Below are 20,307 nucleotides of genomic sequence, written 5' to 3' on the forward strand. Positions count from 1 at the left end.
AAACTGAAAGCAACAACGCAATTGTGTACTGTCAGCACTTGAGCCCAAGAAAGACTCAAAACTCCAGTCACGACATTTAAATCGCAAAAGTGTTCTCTTGTTAAAGCACAACGCTAAGCCTCACGCGGGTAGAATGACCCGGAAGGCACTCTACGAATTGGATGGGAAACACTATTACATATGCCATACTTCCCGGACATAGCACCGTCCGATTATCACGTTTCACTCCTTGGACAATCACCTTCGAAGGCGCCAGTTGAAATCTCTAGTAAAGTTGCAAAATGCGCTTGACACGTACTTCGCTTCACGGTTCAACAATTTCTACTACCATGGCATTCCAGAATTTTGACATGAAGTCGTCAGTGCTGATGGGGATTATTTTTGATCTTCTAGGTGCTTCTTAGGCGACATATCGATGTTCGAAAGTGGTGAGTGAAACAGCGGCAGAACTTTGTTGGTTACATTGTTATTTAGTGCTGCTAAGAAAGTTATAGTATGATAAACGTCAAGAATATTTGTTTTTCCGTCCTTTGGCAGAATGTGTTAAGAAGTATTGCCAAATTTGATTTTTAAATAATTTTTAAGAAAACACTCTTCGCATATATGATGGCTATTTTTGTATATATTAACATTTTGTTACAAAAAAATCTTTGGCTAAATGCTGTTGCACTTGTTTCATATTTGACATTGTGCAACTGTATAAGTGAACAAGTGGCTTGCGGAAGTTGAACTTCAAGTTGATCTCTTTCCACAGCTTTGGTACTTACGAGGATTCGATTTGTGTGGTAGCGTGTTGTCAAATGTAAATTCTGAATGTCTTTCTTTACATTTAACATATGTTCATCCAAGTTTTAAGGTGTGCTACCAATACGATTTCTCAATAAATAGCTTTCCAGAATTTTGGCACGTAGGATCCTATCTATCTCTGTGTGTTAATGTGTCTTGCCAAATTTGAATTTTATTAAATCCCCTTTCAACTGACGTGTACTTTTCGCCAGTATACATGAACAGCTGTGTTGCGAAAACTGAATCTACGTAAATTCATTCACAAACACTTGGCAGTTATTTCTCCCATCTGTATGAGCTAACATGTTTCTTGCAAGAATTGAAAAATGGCTACATCGTTTTTCACACTTTTTATACGTGTAGTTTTTCATTTCATGACTTGACAAACATGAACTTCGAACAAATATTTTTCCACTCCTGGCAAATCTGAATTTTTTAACAAGTATATACCAACAAACGCCTTACCAAACTTCTTGTTAAACATTTACCAAGCTTTCGAACGTGTGATCCTTTCCACGAGCTCATATTAAAATGTGACTTCCCAAAAGAACTGTAATAAAGCTCTTTGCACATTTCTGGCAAATATAATGCTTATTTACCTGTGACAGCATGTGCTTTGGTAAACTTGAAGTTCGTCTAAATGCTTCACCGCACTTTTGGTAGATGGTCTTCACCTGTGTGTTCTAACATGTCTTGTCAAACATAAACTTTTCCTATATCTTTACTGCAGCAACACGTATAACGTTTCCACTTGTATATTTTAACACGTGTTCCGAAATTTGAAATGCGACTAAATCTTTTTCCATACCTGTGGCACGTAGCAGAATTTTCACCTGAATGTATTACGACGTGCGTTGCCAAAATTGAAAGGTCCCTAAATACCTTCCAGCACTCTTGGCAAGTATGAGGCTCTCACCTGTGTATGTTAACATGCGTCTTCTTAAACTTGATGTGTGTCTAAATCCTTTCCAACACACTTGGCAAGTATGACCGTTTCACCCGAATGTTTTAACATGTGTGTTGCCAAATTTGAACTTCCACTAAATCCTTTACCAAACTCCTGGAAGGTATGAGGTTTTCACCATTATGTATAAGCATGTGTGTTGCCAGTTGTGAACTTCGACTAAATGCTTTATCAGAATCTTAGCATATATGAGGCTTTTCACCTGTATGTATTAACATGTGTTGCAAAATATGAAGGTTGGCTAATTTTTTTGCACATTATTCGCACATATAAGTCTCTTCATTATTATGTATTAACATGTATTGCCAATTCGAACGTTGCCTAAATTTTTTCGTACACTCTTGGCACCTATGTTTTTTCATCAGTATGTATCAACATGTGTCTTGCCAAATGCGACCTTCGACGAAATGCCTTAGCACAGTGTTCACACGTATGAGGCTTTTCACCTGTATGTATTAACATGTGTGTTTTTAAAATTGTTTGGTGTATAAATCCTCTTCCACACTCTCGGCAAGTATGAGGTTTTTTACGCGAATGTCTTAACATGTGTACTGCCAAATTTGAACTTCCTCTAAATCCTTTACCACACTCTTGGCACGTGTAAGGCTTTTCACCTGTATGTATTAACATGTGTTTTGCCAAATATGAACGAATGCCATATACTTTTCCACACTCTAGACAAGTATGACGTTCTTCACTTGCATGTAATAACTTGTGTCTGGCCAAATCCGACCTACGTCTAAATGTCTTACCACACTCTTCACACATATGAGACTTTTCACCTGTATGTATTAACATGTGTAGTGCCAAATGGGAACCTTGACTAAATGCCTTACCACACACTTCGCATGTATGAGGCTTTTCACCCGTATGTATTAACATGTGTCTTGCCAAATGTGAACAGAGCCTAAATACTTTTCCACACTCTAGGCAAGTATGACATTTTTCACCTGTATGTATTAACATGTGTCTTCGCAAATCCGTTTTTCTAATAAATGCTTTGCCGCACTCTCCACACGTTTGATTCTTTTCCCTTGTTTTTATTAACATGTCTCTTTCCAAAAGCGATCTACGACTAAATGCCTTACCACACTCTTCATCCGTATGAGTCTTTTCACCTCTATGCATCAACATATGTCTTGCGAAAAGTGAACTTCTACTAAATTTTAGACCACAATAATTGCATGTACGAAGTTTTTCACCTGTAAATGTCAACTTGGGTCTTGCCAAAGTCAAAAGCTGCCTACATTCCTTTGCGGACTCTTCGCACGTGTGAGGTTTTGCATCTTTATGCGTTAAGGTGTGCGTTGAAAAATGTGATAGAGTATATGCTTTGTAAAATCCGTTCGAAGTGTCAGGATTCTTAACTGAATGAAGAACTAAATCTTTTCGTGCATTAAGGGTATTCGCTTTTCTGGATACAGTATATCTATGGAATCTGTAACAAATTCAATAAACAAGGAAATGGAGATAAATAATACGAAACGGCAAAAAATACCTAGCGCTTGCACGTAAAATAGAGGAACAATGGAAAAATGCTAGTTTTTTTTATTATATTTGTTATTAGATCTTAAATGTAAAGCTATTGGGACGACATGTGTTATATTTCGTGATAAACTGATGTTCGATACTATTGTGATGTTATAGAAATACGTTACAGAGGACAATGGAGGCCTTTCCAGATTTCTATTCTAGATAAACAATGTCCTTGGTTTCTTCTATATCAAATAGTATGTACATTTATACGTATGATACCTTAACTTTAGTACATACCAAGTTCGATCGTGTACACTCATGTCAAAAATGATTGTCGCATATCTACAACTGTTTTCTTGTAAGAATATAATTTGATAATGATGTTGCAGGGTACTTCTAATACTGATACTATGTGTATAATCAGGAAATGGATATTTCTGGTAAATTTCACAGGAAAAGAATTATAAATACGAAAATTAGAATGAGTAAAACAAAATCTTGCTAAATGGAGAAGAAACTTTTATTGTTTTTATTTACTGCTATTTTGATATGAATTTTGCCACATACAGCTCTTTGACGATTATACACATATTAACATGATAAGTTGAGTTGATTTTGAGTTTTACGTCCCGTTCAACAGCGAGGCTATGAGATGTGGACCAACTGATTAACATGAAATCCGAACCACATGAGCTCCCACCTGAAATCGAACCCGAGTCTCCCACGCCAAAGGCGCGTACGCTAACCGCATAACCACACTAACACTATAAGAAATACCGGGCGAATTCGTTATCAAATTATGTTCACAGAAGAACATATTTATAGACATTGGACAATAAGTCTGAACATGTGTGTGTACATATCTTACACTATGGAACGAAGATTCATTAGTATACGAGATAATTGCAGTACGAAGTCACTGAAGATGTTTTTGTATTAGATCATCAATTATTATGCTAGAAAATTCAGTACTTGCGAACTTGTTCTAAATTACTAAAAACAGGAACTCTTAATATAATGTCAAAGGATGGCTACAATAATTTTTAAAATTTTGCACAAAATATATCATACTTAATATTCTCGAAATACTTTTATAAAATAATTCTTGACCTTCAACGTCAAAGGGAATAACTGAAAAAAAAAAATCGAGTTATTTAATCTCATCTTTTGGTTCATTTTGCAGTGATCTTTTTAAGGTGAATAGACTTTTTTCTATGTCAGTAAGCTGCAGAGATATAAGAGTGTGCTGAATTATGTAAGTCACAATACGTCAACTAGTTTTTAGTATAACTGGATAACTCAAACTTATTCCCTTGTACTCATAGGTAAAAGAAAAATAATCAGAAAATGAAATTTGCGAAAAAATAATTCAAGCTTGCTTTCTTCATAATACGAGCCTACCCTCCTCTTACAAAAATATTGTAGCGGCATTCTTTTGATTTATAACCAAAGTAATGTTTTTCAGTACTCTTACGTTTAACAAAAGAATTTCTTTATCATTTTGTCGGTTGTAAGATAACCACCTACACTATAAGACGCAGATAGTATGCGCATTTCATGCTTTATTTTATTTTTAGTTGTTGTTATTCATTCTGGAGGAGCGTTCCATTTTGATAAGCAGTTTAGATTTGCATTTTGAATATTTAACTTTCTGAACGGAAATTTGTTGAATAAATACTTTGTGGTTACTAGTTAGCATGAATTGTTTTCGTTCAGAATGAAAAAAAAGCAAAACTTGTAAGTCTTCCAGAATTCTCAAATAGAAGTTTCAAAGACATATCTGTATCATAATCCAGTTACCATTTTGATAACTCTGACATGTCACCTCAAAGTCTAAACTCGTCTTCTGAGCAAGATGTGGAAGGGTTCAACACAAGGGAAAACGTAAGATCGAGGAAAAGATTTGTGAACACTAGGGTAACTACAGTGTAAAAACTGAGAAAAAAGACAAGTCAGAGTCAGTCAGTTGGAATGAAATGAGAAACGATAAATGAACATATTAGAGATATGGCTGACGGCAGTACTGACCTAGTTGCTAAGGAGGAAAAAAAGAAGCAGAGTGTAACTAGTGCTACAAGCAAAGGTGGTGCTGATGAGGGCAATAAGAGGAATGAGAAAAGAAATTTACAGTGTAACTAGTGCTGTACCCAAAGATAGTGCTGATAAAGGTTTTAAGAGGAAAGCTAGAATGTCAAAAAGGGCCAAAACATAACAGGATATTGGTACGAAATTCGTGACAAGGAGTGGTCAACTTATTTCTAAGTGCACCCGGCAACCTCTTTCAGTCTGTAGGAGGTCTGAAGAAGACTTCTTTCAGTCTGAACTGTAAAGGTAATCTAACAGAAGAGCAGACACAATCTCTGCCGCAAAAAACAATAGAATTTTGAACTATACTATAATTACACCTAAAAGTCCACAAGAAATCACATTCGCAAACGCGATACATATCCTGCAGATTTTTTGTAAGAATCCCTGATGTCAAAGTGCAAATTTGGAAATGTTGCTTTTTAACAGTATGTGGTATTGATGTAAAATATTCAAATATAAAAACTGAACAGAAAAGACAATCATGTCACAAAGGAATAATAATAACGTGATAAAAGAGGTTCCAAAACGCCAAAAAACAACATGGCAAGGAATAAAGGTAACCAAAATAGTTGTAAAGCTTTTTCAGCCACCACCTTCGAACACTGATATGTCACCTAAGACGAACCTGGAAGATCAAAAGTAGTACTGGTCAGCATAGACGACCTTCTGCCAACGTTCTCGAAGACCATGGATCCCATCGCAGTAGAAATTGGTGGGCCGTGAAGCGAGGAAAGTAACAAGTGCATTTTGCTCCTCGACTAGGATTCCACCTGGCGTCCTCTAAGGTGATTGTCCAAGGAATGGAAAAGGTGATAATCAGATCGGTGCAATAACCGTGAGTATGGAGGATGCAATAGCGTTTTCCATCCAAGACGTAGAGTGGTGTCCCGAGTCATCCTAGGCATGTGGGGCTTAGCGTTGTCCTGTAGTAGGAGGACACTTTTGCGACTCAGAATTGCTGCCTCCAGAGTCTGTTTTTCTTGAACACGGCTCAACTGCCGCATTAATCGTCTGAACGCCCGGCACGATACCGCGAGTAGTAAACTAAACACAGGAGGACCTTCTGTTTCACTGCTGTTTTCGGTTGTTTCGGAACCGGTTCATGGGATGCTAAACAATGATGACGGCGCCATGGAGGTTCGTATAAGACCCGCTTCTCATCTGATGTCAACATCCTGTAAAGAAATGGCTCCTCATTCAGATGAAAAAGCAACAAAACACAGGTATCTGCCCGCGTTGCCTTCTGGCCCAGAGTTAAATCATGAGGGAGCCATCGACCCAACTTCTTGTGCTTTCCAAGTTCATAGAGGTGCTGCGAATGGTTTCTCCACTCAATCTGGAATATAGTTTCAGTTCTTCACATGTGTGGCCATTGCTCGTCTCAATTGCTGCCTGAAGATCATTTGTAAACGTTTTGCTCTCCCGGCACGTGATGCGTCTTTGCTTCGTCACCGTCCTTAATTTTGTTAGATCACCACTGCACTGTCTGTGTAGTCATGACACCCTAACCAAAAGCCTGTCGGATCTTCAGCGCCGCTACACCCCAGTTAGAACTCGGACACCATAAGGCCCTTATGGCGGTCTGTGGAGGTCCTACGTTCACTCTGTCCTTACGCAAGCTCACAGTGTAACTGAACTGCCACAACCAGGTAGTATGTTAGATATATCCATAAAAAAACGACCTTTGCCCTATCTCCATTCGCATTCAAGTCACGGTGTGAGGACCAACTGAACACAGACCAACACAAAAAGCGACTAAACTTTCTTGGTTGCTTTTATATCACTCTTACGTTCGAATTTCCAAGTCATTACCACATGCGAATCATAATACGGTGGACGCAAGAGCAACAAGTTTTTGCTAACTTATCTAAACAAGTATAGGTTGTGTGAAACGTACAAAGAAAACCATACATTAAAAGGGAAAAAAACAGTTAGTTATACATATTACGGAGAGTTTATGAAGAAAGAATTCGGACGAATTGCTATCAAACCTCCCATAGTTGGGACACGCAATACATGTGATACATTACACATGAAAATAAAGTGTGCTGAAAAACAGGCTTTTTGTGTTCAAAGAAATATTAAAACATCAACTGAAAGCAGAAAGCGCTTTTGATATTAAAAGAAGAAATATGGAAGCGTGTACAAGTGAAAATGTTGAAGGCTGCACATTTGATCTTCAACAGTGTCTGCCAGCACCAAACTTTCTTACGAGTATTGCATTTTACAAACAACTTCTGTGGACTTACAACTTGACAGTACGTAAAGTTAGTGACAACACCACGACATGCTATATGTGGCATGAAGGAACTGCAGGTCGCGGCTGTGATCACATGGCATCTTGTATGTTTATGTACACTCATGTCCAAAATTAATGTCGCATGTCTATAAATATGTGGTTGTAGGAATATAATTTAATAACGAATTCGCCCGATATTAAGGGCCGCGGTGGCTCAGTGGTAGAACGTTCACCTCTGGTGCTAGGGGTCCCTGGTTCGATCCCAACCCCCGCCAAGTTAACTTTGTGGTGGACAGACACCGTGTGCGTGGGTTTTCTCGGGGTTCTCCCGTTTCCTCCCACTTTCTTCATTCCACCATTTCATTCATTATTCATTATCACCGTCTCCTTTAGCCTAACCGGCATAACCGTGGGACGTAAAACTCAAAGATTTCATTTCATTTTTTTTCGCCCGATATTTCTTATAGTGTTAGTATGTGTATAAACGGCAAAGACATGTAGGTGACAAATTTCATGTCAAAAGAACAGTAAATAAGAAGAATAAAACGAAAATAAAATTTTCTTGTCTATTTAGAAACATTTTGTTTTACTCGTTCTAATTTTCGTATTTATAATTCTTTTTCTATGAAATTTACCACAAATATACATTTCCCGATTATACACATAGTATCAGTATTAAAAGTACCCTGCAAAATCATTATCAAATTATATTCTTACAAGACAATTATAGATATGCGACAATCATTTCGGACATGAGTGTACATGATTGATTTGTCAGCGTGTTTAAAGCATTTTACGATGTATTCAGATAAATATAATGGACAGAACAATAACACCACTTTCGTTAAGATGTGAACATGCGTATTGAGTACAAAGAAAAGTTTACAGATTACCGAACATAAATTTCTGGAGTCTGCAAATGATATGTGACAGTGATCATGTTCGTGTAGAAAAAAAAGATACCTCCCAACAAGGAGTTATCATGTTGGAAATTTTTGAACGCCCTGTATAATAGTGCAGAATAATATATGATGTAGGATATGTAAGGATGTAATGTAATTATTTAATTTTGCTCGTAATATTACAAGATAGGATTAAGTTAGGAAGTGCATTAAAAAGGTTTCGGATTTTATTTCGTATTTAATACCTATGTTTTGTTCATTTCTATCTTAATTTCCTATATTTCTTAAAGATTCTGCTTATTTCTTTTATTTTTATCTGTAGAACGCGTTTCCTATCTCCAAACATTCTGAAAACTTCCAGAAATTTCTTTAAAATTTTATTCTAAACATATCCTTTATAAAATTCTTTAGATTTTCAGCCATCTTGATAGAAAATCATCAAAATTCACTCAGTTTTGGTGCACCATCTTCAATCTTGTCTTGTGTGACGTCAGTAACACAGATTTAGGGCCATATGCATAGTCGACCACGTAAGGGTCCCCTAGACGAACCGTACCTGTGGGCTTCCTCAACCTTCCCCTTGACTGTGCAATGCATAAAGCTTCCAAAGTGATCCCTCAGGTACGGTTAACACTGAGAGCTGATTGATCTAGTACACCTCGAGCGAGGCTAAAATTTTGTCAAAAAAAAGTTGAAGGTAGAACTCCGAAACTCAATTCTACTATGATAAAGAATTAACATCGAAGCAGCAACTGCATGGATACAACGTATGCTATATCTAAAAAATGAAATAAATGTTCTGAACTTTGTTCTTGCCAAGGCGGAAAAATAATGGTGTAGATTAGGAATACAGTTCTTTTTTTTTTTTTTTAATTTCAGATAAAGTCTGTTAACTTGAAAATAGTTATAAAGTGATATAGAAAAGCGGAAAAATATCGGTGTAGATTAGCAATACATTTCTTTTTTAATTTTCAGGTAAAGTCTGTTAACTCGCAAAAAGAAATATGGATATGTAGCTAGAAAACGTGTGAGGCTGTAGCTTTACAATAGAGATCCCACTAGAAATAAATTACATATACAATGTAATTTTTTTGGACAAAATCAGCCCATAGTATTTTTGTGAATGTATTTTCTAAACAATTTGCCAGTAAAAGTTAACCTTAGGAGGGCATAAAAGTTATGTCTATAAATACAGCATTTTTGGGGGGATATTCCATGCAAATAGCGTAAAACTTCTTATCTACTTATTCCTAGAGTGTTATCATCTAATTGCGTACAATTGTATAAGACATACATACATATAGTGAAAGCCAGACGTCTCAAAACCACGCACCAAACTTTGCAAGCTGCTTATTACAAGCAATTTTTACATCTACTACGGTTTAATGCCAAGGTGAAGCTGGAGAGCTACAGTCGAGGTCCGTCCGTAGGGAACGGGCGAGTTTGCGATGGTGTGTAAACGAATTAGGGGTTCACCCGAGCAGACACTTTTACGAAATAGAAAATTTATAGGTAAAATACGATGTGAAGCCCTACATTTTTCGTGAAGGAATGAAAGAGTAAATATAAATAATTACCAACAATGGCAGCATATTGAAATGATTTAAGTGATAATGAAAGTATTGTATGTGTAAGTGTGCTCTTCCACTATCCTCGTATATACGTATACCCCCATCGCTGACGCGCTTGCTCCCTATGGACGCACCCGCTCACTATCAGTCGGAGTCGCCTGATGCGCTCCTACCATAACTCAGTTAGGGAGCATTCGTGCTTTTAGCCACATAGCACAAATTGATTCGTATCTTATGTACTGTAGTTTTTATGCTATACGCCCACACTGTATTTATACTGAGCCCTCCTGAAGTTAATCTGCAAATAGTAATGGAGCTCTTCATATAGACATACTTTGCTAAAAGAAATACAAAGCTCTAACCTAACCTGAAAATGTAAGAAATGTGTCAAAATTTGATAGAACTGTTTACTCGAATAATGATCAAATTAGTATAAAAAATATGCATCTATCTGTAGTAGGTGGTCACTAGAACCTAGTTTTCCATTATAATTGCATAATTATGAGCCATACTTCTTAACACTGTTTCCATAATTACGTGAACCGATGCATACTTTGAGCAATTACAGCGCGTCGATAAACAGGAGTTCGATGATTTCCACTTGTCTTTCCTTATACGCATATCACCAACACTAATGTGCCTGCTTCCGCGGACAAAATCATGCGTGATCCCTCAAATTGTGCCCAGCTTGGAATCGGAATAAAAGCAAACTTATCCTGTGTTGGGCATGGTTTTTTGCACTTATTTATTTATAATATATAAGTTTACAAGCATATTATAAATGTGTACGCAGCTGGTGGTCAGGTAAGAAACCAAGAATGCAGAAGATGTTAGATCATTAGTGGAAAAAAAAGGGAAGTTAGCGCTCCTCAAGTTTACCTATGCTAACTGAGAAATGTAGGAAAACACCAACAGGGAGAAGGATGTAAAACACATTAGAATAACATTTTCACGATGAAATATGTGTAACTATTGAGTCAATTTTTCCCATCAGTGATGATTCCTTTTTTTTTTTTTTTTTTTTGTGGCGATTTCAATATACTGCTGATGAAATGTATTAGTAACGAAAATACTGAGAATTCACATTGAGCACGATAGGCTATGTGGTCCTGAGGGAATGTCATGGTTCTCGGGGAGAAATTTCTCCCCCCCCCCCCGGCCGATCCTTGAAATCACCACTGGACCCCTAGAATCAATTCTGAAGCTATTCTACAATCTAATCTAAAATCTACTTCAGTACCAATACTGTAACAAGTATCTCTCGCTTATTTTATTTCAGGTAGAAGTTGTTAGTCCATTCTATGACCTTGTATTCAATATTTGTACGAGCGAAAGCAAAATATCCTGTAATCTTCTTTCAGGAATTGGTATATATTTTTAAATTGGTTGCCATCAATATGTCATTTATTATCGCTTAATCAGCTCAACGAATTCGGTAAACTCATTAACATACTCAAATATTTTGTCAGCACGGAGCATACGCATTTTATACAACAGAAACTGCTACGGGCTAGCAAAGGGTGCGTTGAAGCACCCCTAGCCATCCTCTTGACTTACGGGAAGGTTGCGGGCTTGTTTGACCCTGCGGAAGAACTCTGCAACGCAAATTATCACGTGTCCCGTACGCAGCCCCTAAGTAACCCGCAGAATAACTATGCATACGGCCCTTAGAGAATTATCTATAATTGGTCGCTTTCCTTTGAAGTCTCTGATGATTAGCTCATCATCAATCTTCGTACTACTACGTCACAATGTTGTACTTTAATGGCGTCACAGTACCCAGTTACTGCATGACAGATATTATAAGAATAAAGTGGTGAAGAAACCCGCTCCAGAACGAATTTTCCTACTAAAAGATATAAAAGAGTTCAGTTGCAAAATTTGCGATTTTTGTGTTTATTTGGACGGAACGGAGCGAGCAGCGAGGAGAATTAGTGAAGCAGCCCAATGTTGTTGATTGTCGTCTGCATGAGACATGTCGACGGAAGCTGATTACTACATGTGTAGGGCTCTGAATTTTTGAAGAACCGATATGGTTAATGGATATTAACCAGTTCAACTCTAACTACATTTGATAAGAGATGTGTGTGTAATGTTTCTTTCTACTGGAACCTGAAATATTCAACACGAAAGCTCCATATTTTTTTTCGTCAATAGGAACTGGTACTCATAAGGACAACCATTGGATTGTCTGTGCATATAAACTCACCCAACTGTAAGTAATGTCTTGATTTATTTCTGAAGTGGCTCAATCGAAATAACTTGGTAATCTGGATTTGGAAATACTTTTTTTTAAACCTCGAAACCTCATCAAGTTACATAGCTCCAATATGATGTTTTCAGTGAATCATAATAATATAACCATGTCTTCGTAATTCCTTTCCCGTAGGATCTATACAATTACTGAGACAATATGTGACGGCTTAAGGGCCATATGCATAGTCGAGCCCGTAGGGGTCCCCTAGACGAACCGTACCTGTGGGATACCTCAACCTTCCCCTTGACTATGCATTGCACAAAGCTTCCAAAGTGATCCCTCAGGTACGGTTAACACTGAGGGTTGGTTTGGCTAGCTACACCTCGGGCGAGGCTAAAATTGTGTTAAAAAAAAGTTGAAGGTAACGCTCCGAAGCTCCATTCTACTCGGTGGAAGTGTAAATATGGCATGCAGCAACTACAATGGTAAAATGCGTGCCTCATACAACAAACGCAAGAAACTTTTATGAAGTTGTTGAAATAATAATAAAAAAGTAACGGAAAATAAGAAAATAATAAATGCAGCAGATTAGAAACAGTATCTTTTTCTTTTGATCTGATTTTGAGATAAAATTTAAATCTTAAAGGAAAAATAGTGAAGTTATGTAGACAGCACACGTGTGAGGGTGTAGATTTATAATAGGGGCAACAGTAGAAACAAATATATGCTTTTTTTTTTTTTACGAAATCGTCTATTAGTAATTATGAGAATTGTATTTTATAATTCGAGGGAGTAGGCGCGTCAGCGGCGGTGGGTATACATATAAACGAGGATGGTGGAAAAACATTTTATATGTCATAAACTGCATTGCTTATGTGTCACAGCTTTGAGGGAGATACTAAGCGCCATCCCAAACATACCAAAATGTACTAAATTAGGTTAGATTACATTAGGTTTGCTTAGAGGTTCCTCTTCCTTTCAGCAGTTTTGTTTCCACACTTACGATAAACTATCCACCTGTTTAGCAGACCATGCCTTTCACACAATTTCAACAACTGACACTCCTTATTTCTGTACAATTCGATAAAACGCAAACACGATGTATGGCAATCTTGCCATTTAAGCACCATTTGCACACTGCCTCTCCCGTAAATAATAACAAGCGTACCTCTCCGCCAAATAGTTCCTTCCGCCTCCACATATAGTGCCGTTTACAACCAGGGGCGTCATTTAGGGAGGGCAGGAGGGGGCAATTGCCCCCCACGAGTTTGAGGAATATATATGTACATTAATCGATTGCCTACTAATATACTAGTACAAAACATGGAATTCTTATGTCGGTGGTGCTCTTGCTCCCCCCCAAACGAAATCTGAAATGACTCCCCTGTTTACAACATCAAAAACAACTAGTATTTTCTTAACTTCAAATATTCCCTTCACCTGACTTTCATTTACTTTTCTTCACAAACCAAACTGAATTCTCCAATTCATCTGGTAAATTTTTAAAGATTGGTCCGGCGATACAGCAGTTAACCCATAGCTATAAACACATTTTCTTGGCAAAATTTGATGTAAATATCTTAGAACTGTTACATGTATTTTACTAGGGTCCTATCCACCAACTCGTCTGTGTCCATAACTAAGAGGCACGTTAGCGGTGTTGGGTATACGCGTACAAGATGTGCTCGAAAAATACTAATTTGTTAAAGGTGGCCACTACGAGCTAGTTTTGACTACAATTGGAAGCAGTGAACCGTTTCTATTGTTACAAGTGACCTATATAATTTCTCTTAATATTGCTGTTCCTTTCTAGCTTGACACGTTTCAGGTTGTAAGCCTGTAACAACACCTGCGAAAAGAATAAAGAGCACTTCATCCTTGACAGTCCACAATTGCTCCTTCTGTGAAGATTACTTTGTACATAGTGTTCATATTTGCTGGGTGAATTCTTCACTATTACTTTTCAGCTATGTCGCCTGAGTAAAGTAACTATTCTGCATACTCATTTGTTGTGACGTGACAGATTTCACCTGGAAATTTCCAAATACTGGACCCCTTCTTTATTTTAAGCATGTGTCATCTGATATCGTAAAAACGGTTTTAAGCAGTGCGACGCATTCCTATGCGATTGTGACTCAAAGCTACTTCTTGGGACCATCTAGCACAGGGTATGGGAGTGTTTCTCACACTCTTGTTAGTTTCCACATAAACCTACCATTGTTATCTCGCCTACTCCTAAGATTACACCCGAGCTCAGTTCCTCAAATTCCCTTTGTTCTAACTGAACTATAAAAAAAAAATACTTCTGGAGATCTTGCAGAGTCTTGTGCGTGATTTTCGTACTTGACGTCTTTACGCTATATAGCTAAGTATGTATGCATGCATATTATAAATTTGTACACAGAAGATGCACAGCTCAAAAAAAAATAAGACAGCAGAACATATCAGGAGATAATCAGTGAATTTTCTGGTGCCATCATTTAACCTTTCTTATGGACATGCGCTAATTAAAAAATCATTATGATAATAATTCGTGAACAAATAAATTTATTGTTTTTTGGTGATCTCTTACGAGTATTATGAGGCTTTCAGAGCACAACGAATCAAGTCTTCAGAAATCTGAGAAAGTAAGACACTGTTTGTAGGTACTTTTTATGTACATGGTTAAAACCAAATTTTTTTTTATTCAAAAGTTATTTACAATATCTGGATATGAATCTATAAACAATGAAAGGAACTTCAGTCAAATATCTCAAACATGAAATGCATCTAAAATGAACAAAAACCAAAGTACTTGATTCTTTTGTGCACTGAATCCACCATATGACATACAACCAAAACTCAAAATATTTATATAAAAAAAAGCATACATGGATATCTATATGAACAATTCCAGAGAGTTCTGTATGTAGTTAATGATAGTCTGTGATATATATTTAGAATTTCACTCTTCTAAGAGTAATATGAATAAAATAAAGCCGTCTAACATTTTTAAGCGGGCTGGGGCAACTGTAGGATAGAATATGCATATCATGTAATGCCTCTGACTATTTATTTCATTATTATATTTTATTTCTCATCGTCTTACTTAGCCGACAGGATAGAAGCATAGAGGGAGAATACTAAAAATGCAATACAATCAAATAAAATAATGCCATTTAAAAGGTTAAACTTCGAAGATTGAAAATAACATTTACATACATTTCGATAGACTAATTTATTTTTATTTATTTTACAATCCAAACATATTTCACATCATTATCATCACCACCACCAAGAGGTAAGCCCGTCAATTAATTTACAATAATATATTTTGCTATGAAGCCAAACTGGATAGAGTGCGAAACTGTTACACGTTAATATTTTTTCAATAAACTTATTGTTTTACTCTGCGACTAGTTTAAATCAATTTTGGTCTATAAAGTGCAAAGTTTGTACAATGTAAAACTTTACAATTGCTGTTTCTACTTATACAGAAAATTGCTTCTTCAAACACGAAAATTTATTTTTCACATTCCAAATTAACACTCAGCTACATTTGTTGTCCTTTTGTGATTAAATTATTTATATCTCCACTAAGCCTCTCTCTCTCGGAGTTAACGATGGGAGTGAGTGTTCTACACGAAAACCCATAGTCACAGAGTAGAGGACACCGCATCCAATCTTCTTCCAACTTTCTTTTAAAGTACTCTTTTGGAAAACTGCTGTCATACGTTTTAGTGAGATACATGCAACACTGTCATTGATATCCATTCCGAAATTCCCCACTGCCTGAAAGGAGTGAAAAAGATATAGTTCACATTTTGGGTACAAAAGTAATATGATACATAAAATTTCATATTTTCAAAAAAATTAAGTATTAGAAAATTGATTCTACTTTGCATTACATCACTTGAGATTTATTCAGCAATGTATTCCAGACATTCCCGGAGCTATTTATCAATGTTTATTCTACTACTACACTGCTCACTAGAACATGGCTATAGGGGGCACGAAGGCATAGCGGTAGAGCACTTACCTCTGGTGCGTAGGGTCCTTGGTCCCATCCCCGACCAAGTAACTTTGTCGTGGAGAACATCGTGTCCGTGGGTTTTCTCGGGGCACTCCCATTTCCTCCCAAGAAACGTTTTAGTGAGCGGTATAGTAGTAGAAAATGCATTGATATAGGGCCAAGAGAAGACCTATAACAGTTTGCTGTTATGAATCTCAAGTCCTAAGATGCAATAGAGGCATTTTTTCACTATCAGGTAGTTCAAAAGTAGTGAGCCTTTTGAACAGAAGATGGTGTGAGTATCCCAAATCTCAGATTATATGAGCCTCAGCGAGTAAGGCTTAACATCATTCGTTAGCCGACGGTTGAAGCAAATATATTCAAAATGTATCGATATTCTCTCATTCAGACGTAAGACATTATGTCGTGAAAATGAGTGTGCTTTCGGCAAAGCTGCATTACGATTTTATTGCGATAAAGATGTAAATGCTGCGCAGGCCTGCGAAGAAATTAATGTTGTTTATGAACAAGATACGTTTAAAAAATAGCAAAAACACAATTCAGTCGCTTTAGGTTCTAGAAATTTTTATGTCCAGAATGCCACTCGCTGTGAGCGACCAATCACAGTAAAAATGGATGATATTCTGGGAAAAGTCCAGGAATATGATCGGCATGTAAGCAGTACTGACATCACCAATGACCTAATATCCATCATCAAATAGCATTAAATCATTTGGATAAAGCTAGGTAGAAAGAGAGCTCGACACTTGGGTGGCATATGATCTGACTCAAAGAGATATACACGATTAAATTTCTATCTGAGAATTTTACTGAAACGTAACGAATTCGAGCCATTTCTGATACAGTTGATCACAAGTGATGAAAAGCAGATAACACAGGCCTACAGAAAAAAAAAATTTTTTCTTGGTGCCTAAAAGTTTAGAGCTGATTTTAACTATGTGTGGGGCGCTGAATCCAATAATGTAAGCAGTTTTTTTCTATCAGCTCTACTTTGGTAGATACAGGCTACTGTACCAGTAGTGTTATTTACGTTACAATGTATGTGGAAGAAATATTACAATCCAAAATAAATATGTAAATTATAAATGATGTAACCACTATTTCTGCATGCTTCTTGCAATAGTATACAAAATAAGCAAAAGAAATACAAATATTCTCGTAATAACAAGTTTGAATATGATCTTATAAACTCTGCAACTCAAATAAATCCTACTGTGCTCTATAGAGATTTCTATTTGGAAGAACGGCGCTCTTTTCTCATTAGTGCTGTTATCTGTCGGTACTAAACGGAAACTAGTCATATAGTAGTTCCAGGAACGTCCACTAGATTGCATTGGTATTCTACTTGGCTAGTGGATCGTAGTTGTTGTCTTGCAGGTGGAGTGACATGTTGGAACATGTGAGTTTTGTTCTGAAATCATAACTTGTATCGCGTATACTAAGGCTTTATATTTAACATCCGTGTTAGTGGCCTGAACATAAAATGAGTTCAAGTCGAAGAAGTTGTGTTAACTATCCTGATGTGTTTTGTTACATATGTGGTGAGTACACATTTAAAGACAATAGAAAACATATCAGTGACTTTGTAAAAAAAGCATATCATGCATATTTTGGTGTATGCCTAGGGGACCAAGATAAAACGTGGGCTCCACATATTGTGTGTAAAATGTGTACTGAACACTTGCGACAGTGGACAACTGGAAAAAGAAAAAGTCTTAAGTTTGGTGTTCCAATGGTTTGGAGGGAACCCACAAACCATGTTGATGACTGTTATTTCTGCCTGGTAAATGTTACGGGTATGAATAGAAATAACCGGAACAAGTGGACATATCCTGATCTGCCTTCAGCAAGACGTCCAGTTGTTCATTCCCATGAAATACCAATCCCAACGTTTCACCACTTGCCAGAGCTTTGTGAGACTGAAAACGAACGTAGTGAACATTCTTGTGACATGGATGATGGAAGTGACAGTGATTATGAGGGAATGTCAACAATTCCTCAACAGTTTAATAAAGATGAGCTAAATGATCTAGTTAGGGACCTTAATCTTTCAAAAGAATCGTCTGAATTACTTGCTTCCAGATTGAAGGAGAAAAACGTACTAGAACAAGGAACTAAAATCACATTCTACCGAACAAGGGAAAGGGAGTTTTTACCATTTTTCACTGAAGACACAAATCTCGTATTCTGTCACGATGTTAGAGGTCTCCTAGAACACATGGGTCTTCCAGAATACAATCCAGATGATTGGCGCCTGTTTATTGATAGCTCCAAGCGAAGTTTAAAATGCGTCCTTCTACACAATGGTAATAAATATGGCTCAATTCCAATCACTCATTCAACACGACTGAAAGAAGAATATGAAGCAATTGCTTTGGTTATGGAAAAAATTAAATATCAGGACCATCAGTGGGTGATTTGTGTGGATTTAAAGATGGTGAACTTTCTTCTTGGACAGCAAAGTGGCTACACAAAATATCCTTGTTTTCTATGTCTGTGGGATAGCAGAGACAAAGCAAACCATTGGTCAAAAAAAGAGTGGCCGCAGAGAGACGACATGGTTGTTGGTAAGAAAAATATTATTAACATGCCTATTGTTGAGTGTGACAAAATCATTTTGCCACCTCTACATCTCAAGCTCGGTTTGATGAAGCAGTTTGTAAAGGCGCTAAATAAGGACGGGCCGTGCTTTGCTTACATGGGAAACAAGCTACCTCAGATCAGCACAGAAAAATTAAAAGCTGGAATATTTGATGGTCCCCAAATAAGACAACTCATGAAAGATCCGGCTTTCGTGGAGTCCATGAATGAGACTGAACGTAGAGCTTGGACCTCATTTGTAGAAGTTATCAAGAATTTCCTTGGCAATAATAAAGCTGATAACTATGTTGAGCTAGTGAACCAGATGCTTAATGCATTCCAAAAACTTGGATGTAATATGAGTATCAAAATTCATTACCTGCACAGCCATTTGGACCGTTTCCCAGACAACGTAGGCAGTCTGAGTGAAGAACAAGGTGAAAGATTTCACCAAGATATTAAAACAATGGAGGACCGCTACCAAGGAAGATGGGATGCCCATATGATGGCAGATTACTGCTGGAACCTAAAAAGAGACTGTGCAAAGAAACATTCAAGGATGTCACGAAAACGAAGCTTCCGAAGTGTTGAATAGATCGTTTTGAACAAATTATTTGATTTTTTATTCATAAAAACTATTATAAAATGTAGTTACAGAGTTATTATGTACTTGATGTTTGTGTTTATATGGTTTTCATTATTTTCAAAGTGTTCCAAATAACAGATTTAAATGTCATAGTTTTCTTTTCACTTACAGTAAAACAGCACCTATGCAATTTTCAACGTTGTAGCAGGTCAGTCTTGCAATTCCTATATCTCAAAAACTAAAGCTGTTAGGGGAAAACTAACGCCATATTTGGATTCAGCGTCCCAATTCTACTTCAAATCAGCTAAGAAACACCCGGCACCAAAACCACTGTAAGCCAGTGTAATCTATAACACCAATATGAGAGAAAGATTGAAGGCGAAGAGACCAGAAGTTTTACAATCTGTGGTATAGCTTACACTTCACCCCGGTAGATTAAGCTGTGCGTTTGATGGAATTGAAAGAGTATCTTGAACCACGAACTGATGATGTCGGGCAGAACGATACTCGGACCTGAATTGTCGACAATTAGTGCGAGTGTGCCTAGGAATTCAAATTAAACGACCGGAACTTATCAACAGAAAGAGTGTGGTAAACCAGGCTAACATTATTAGAGCGCTTACATACTTGATCTGTCAGAAACTTAGAGAACTCGGTTCAGAATATATGACAATAAGAGCAGAGAGAACTTGCAAACTGCTTACTGTAAGCTTGCATTGGAAATCGGTAAGCTTGCATCCGGCTTGATTGGAAAGCGTGCAAGCATGCCACAAACTGGATTCCAGTAACAAAGTTATATGGGTGCAACCTTGGATTCAGTTTTACGCTGGCAGCAAGCCAATAAGACAATGAACGACCAGTGATTATATGACGGTCTGCGAATGATCTAAAATATCGCATGCAAAT

General features: G+C 37.1%; 1 protein-coding gene across 1 annotated transcript in view; it reads right to left on the minus strand.

Moving 5' to 3' along the window:
- Positions 1-1,904: 1,904 nt before the first annotated feature.
- LOC145673536 (uncharacterized) overlaps positions 1,905-20,307 on the minus strand; it is a 69,025-nt gene continuing 50,622 nt past the window's right edge. The window contains exon 4 of the mRNA XM_081743334.1: positions 1,905-3,188. Within this exon, the coding sequence (XP_081599460.1) occupies positions 2,099-3,188 (1,090 nt within the window). The 3' untranslated portion in view covers positions 1,905-2,098. The remainder of the gene's footprint in view (positions 3,189-20,307) is intronic.

Source organism: Thermobia domestica, chromosome 16, assembly GCF_964235325.1.
Source record: "Thermobia domestica chromosome 16, izTheDome1.hap1.1, whole genome shotgun sequence".
NCBI lineage: Eukaryota > Metazoa > Arthropoda > Insecta > Zygentoma > Lepismatidae > Thermobia > Thermobia domestica.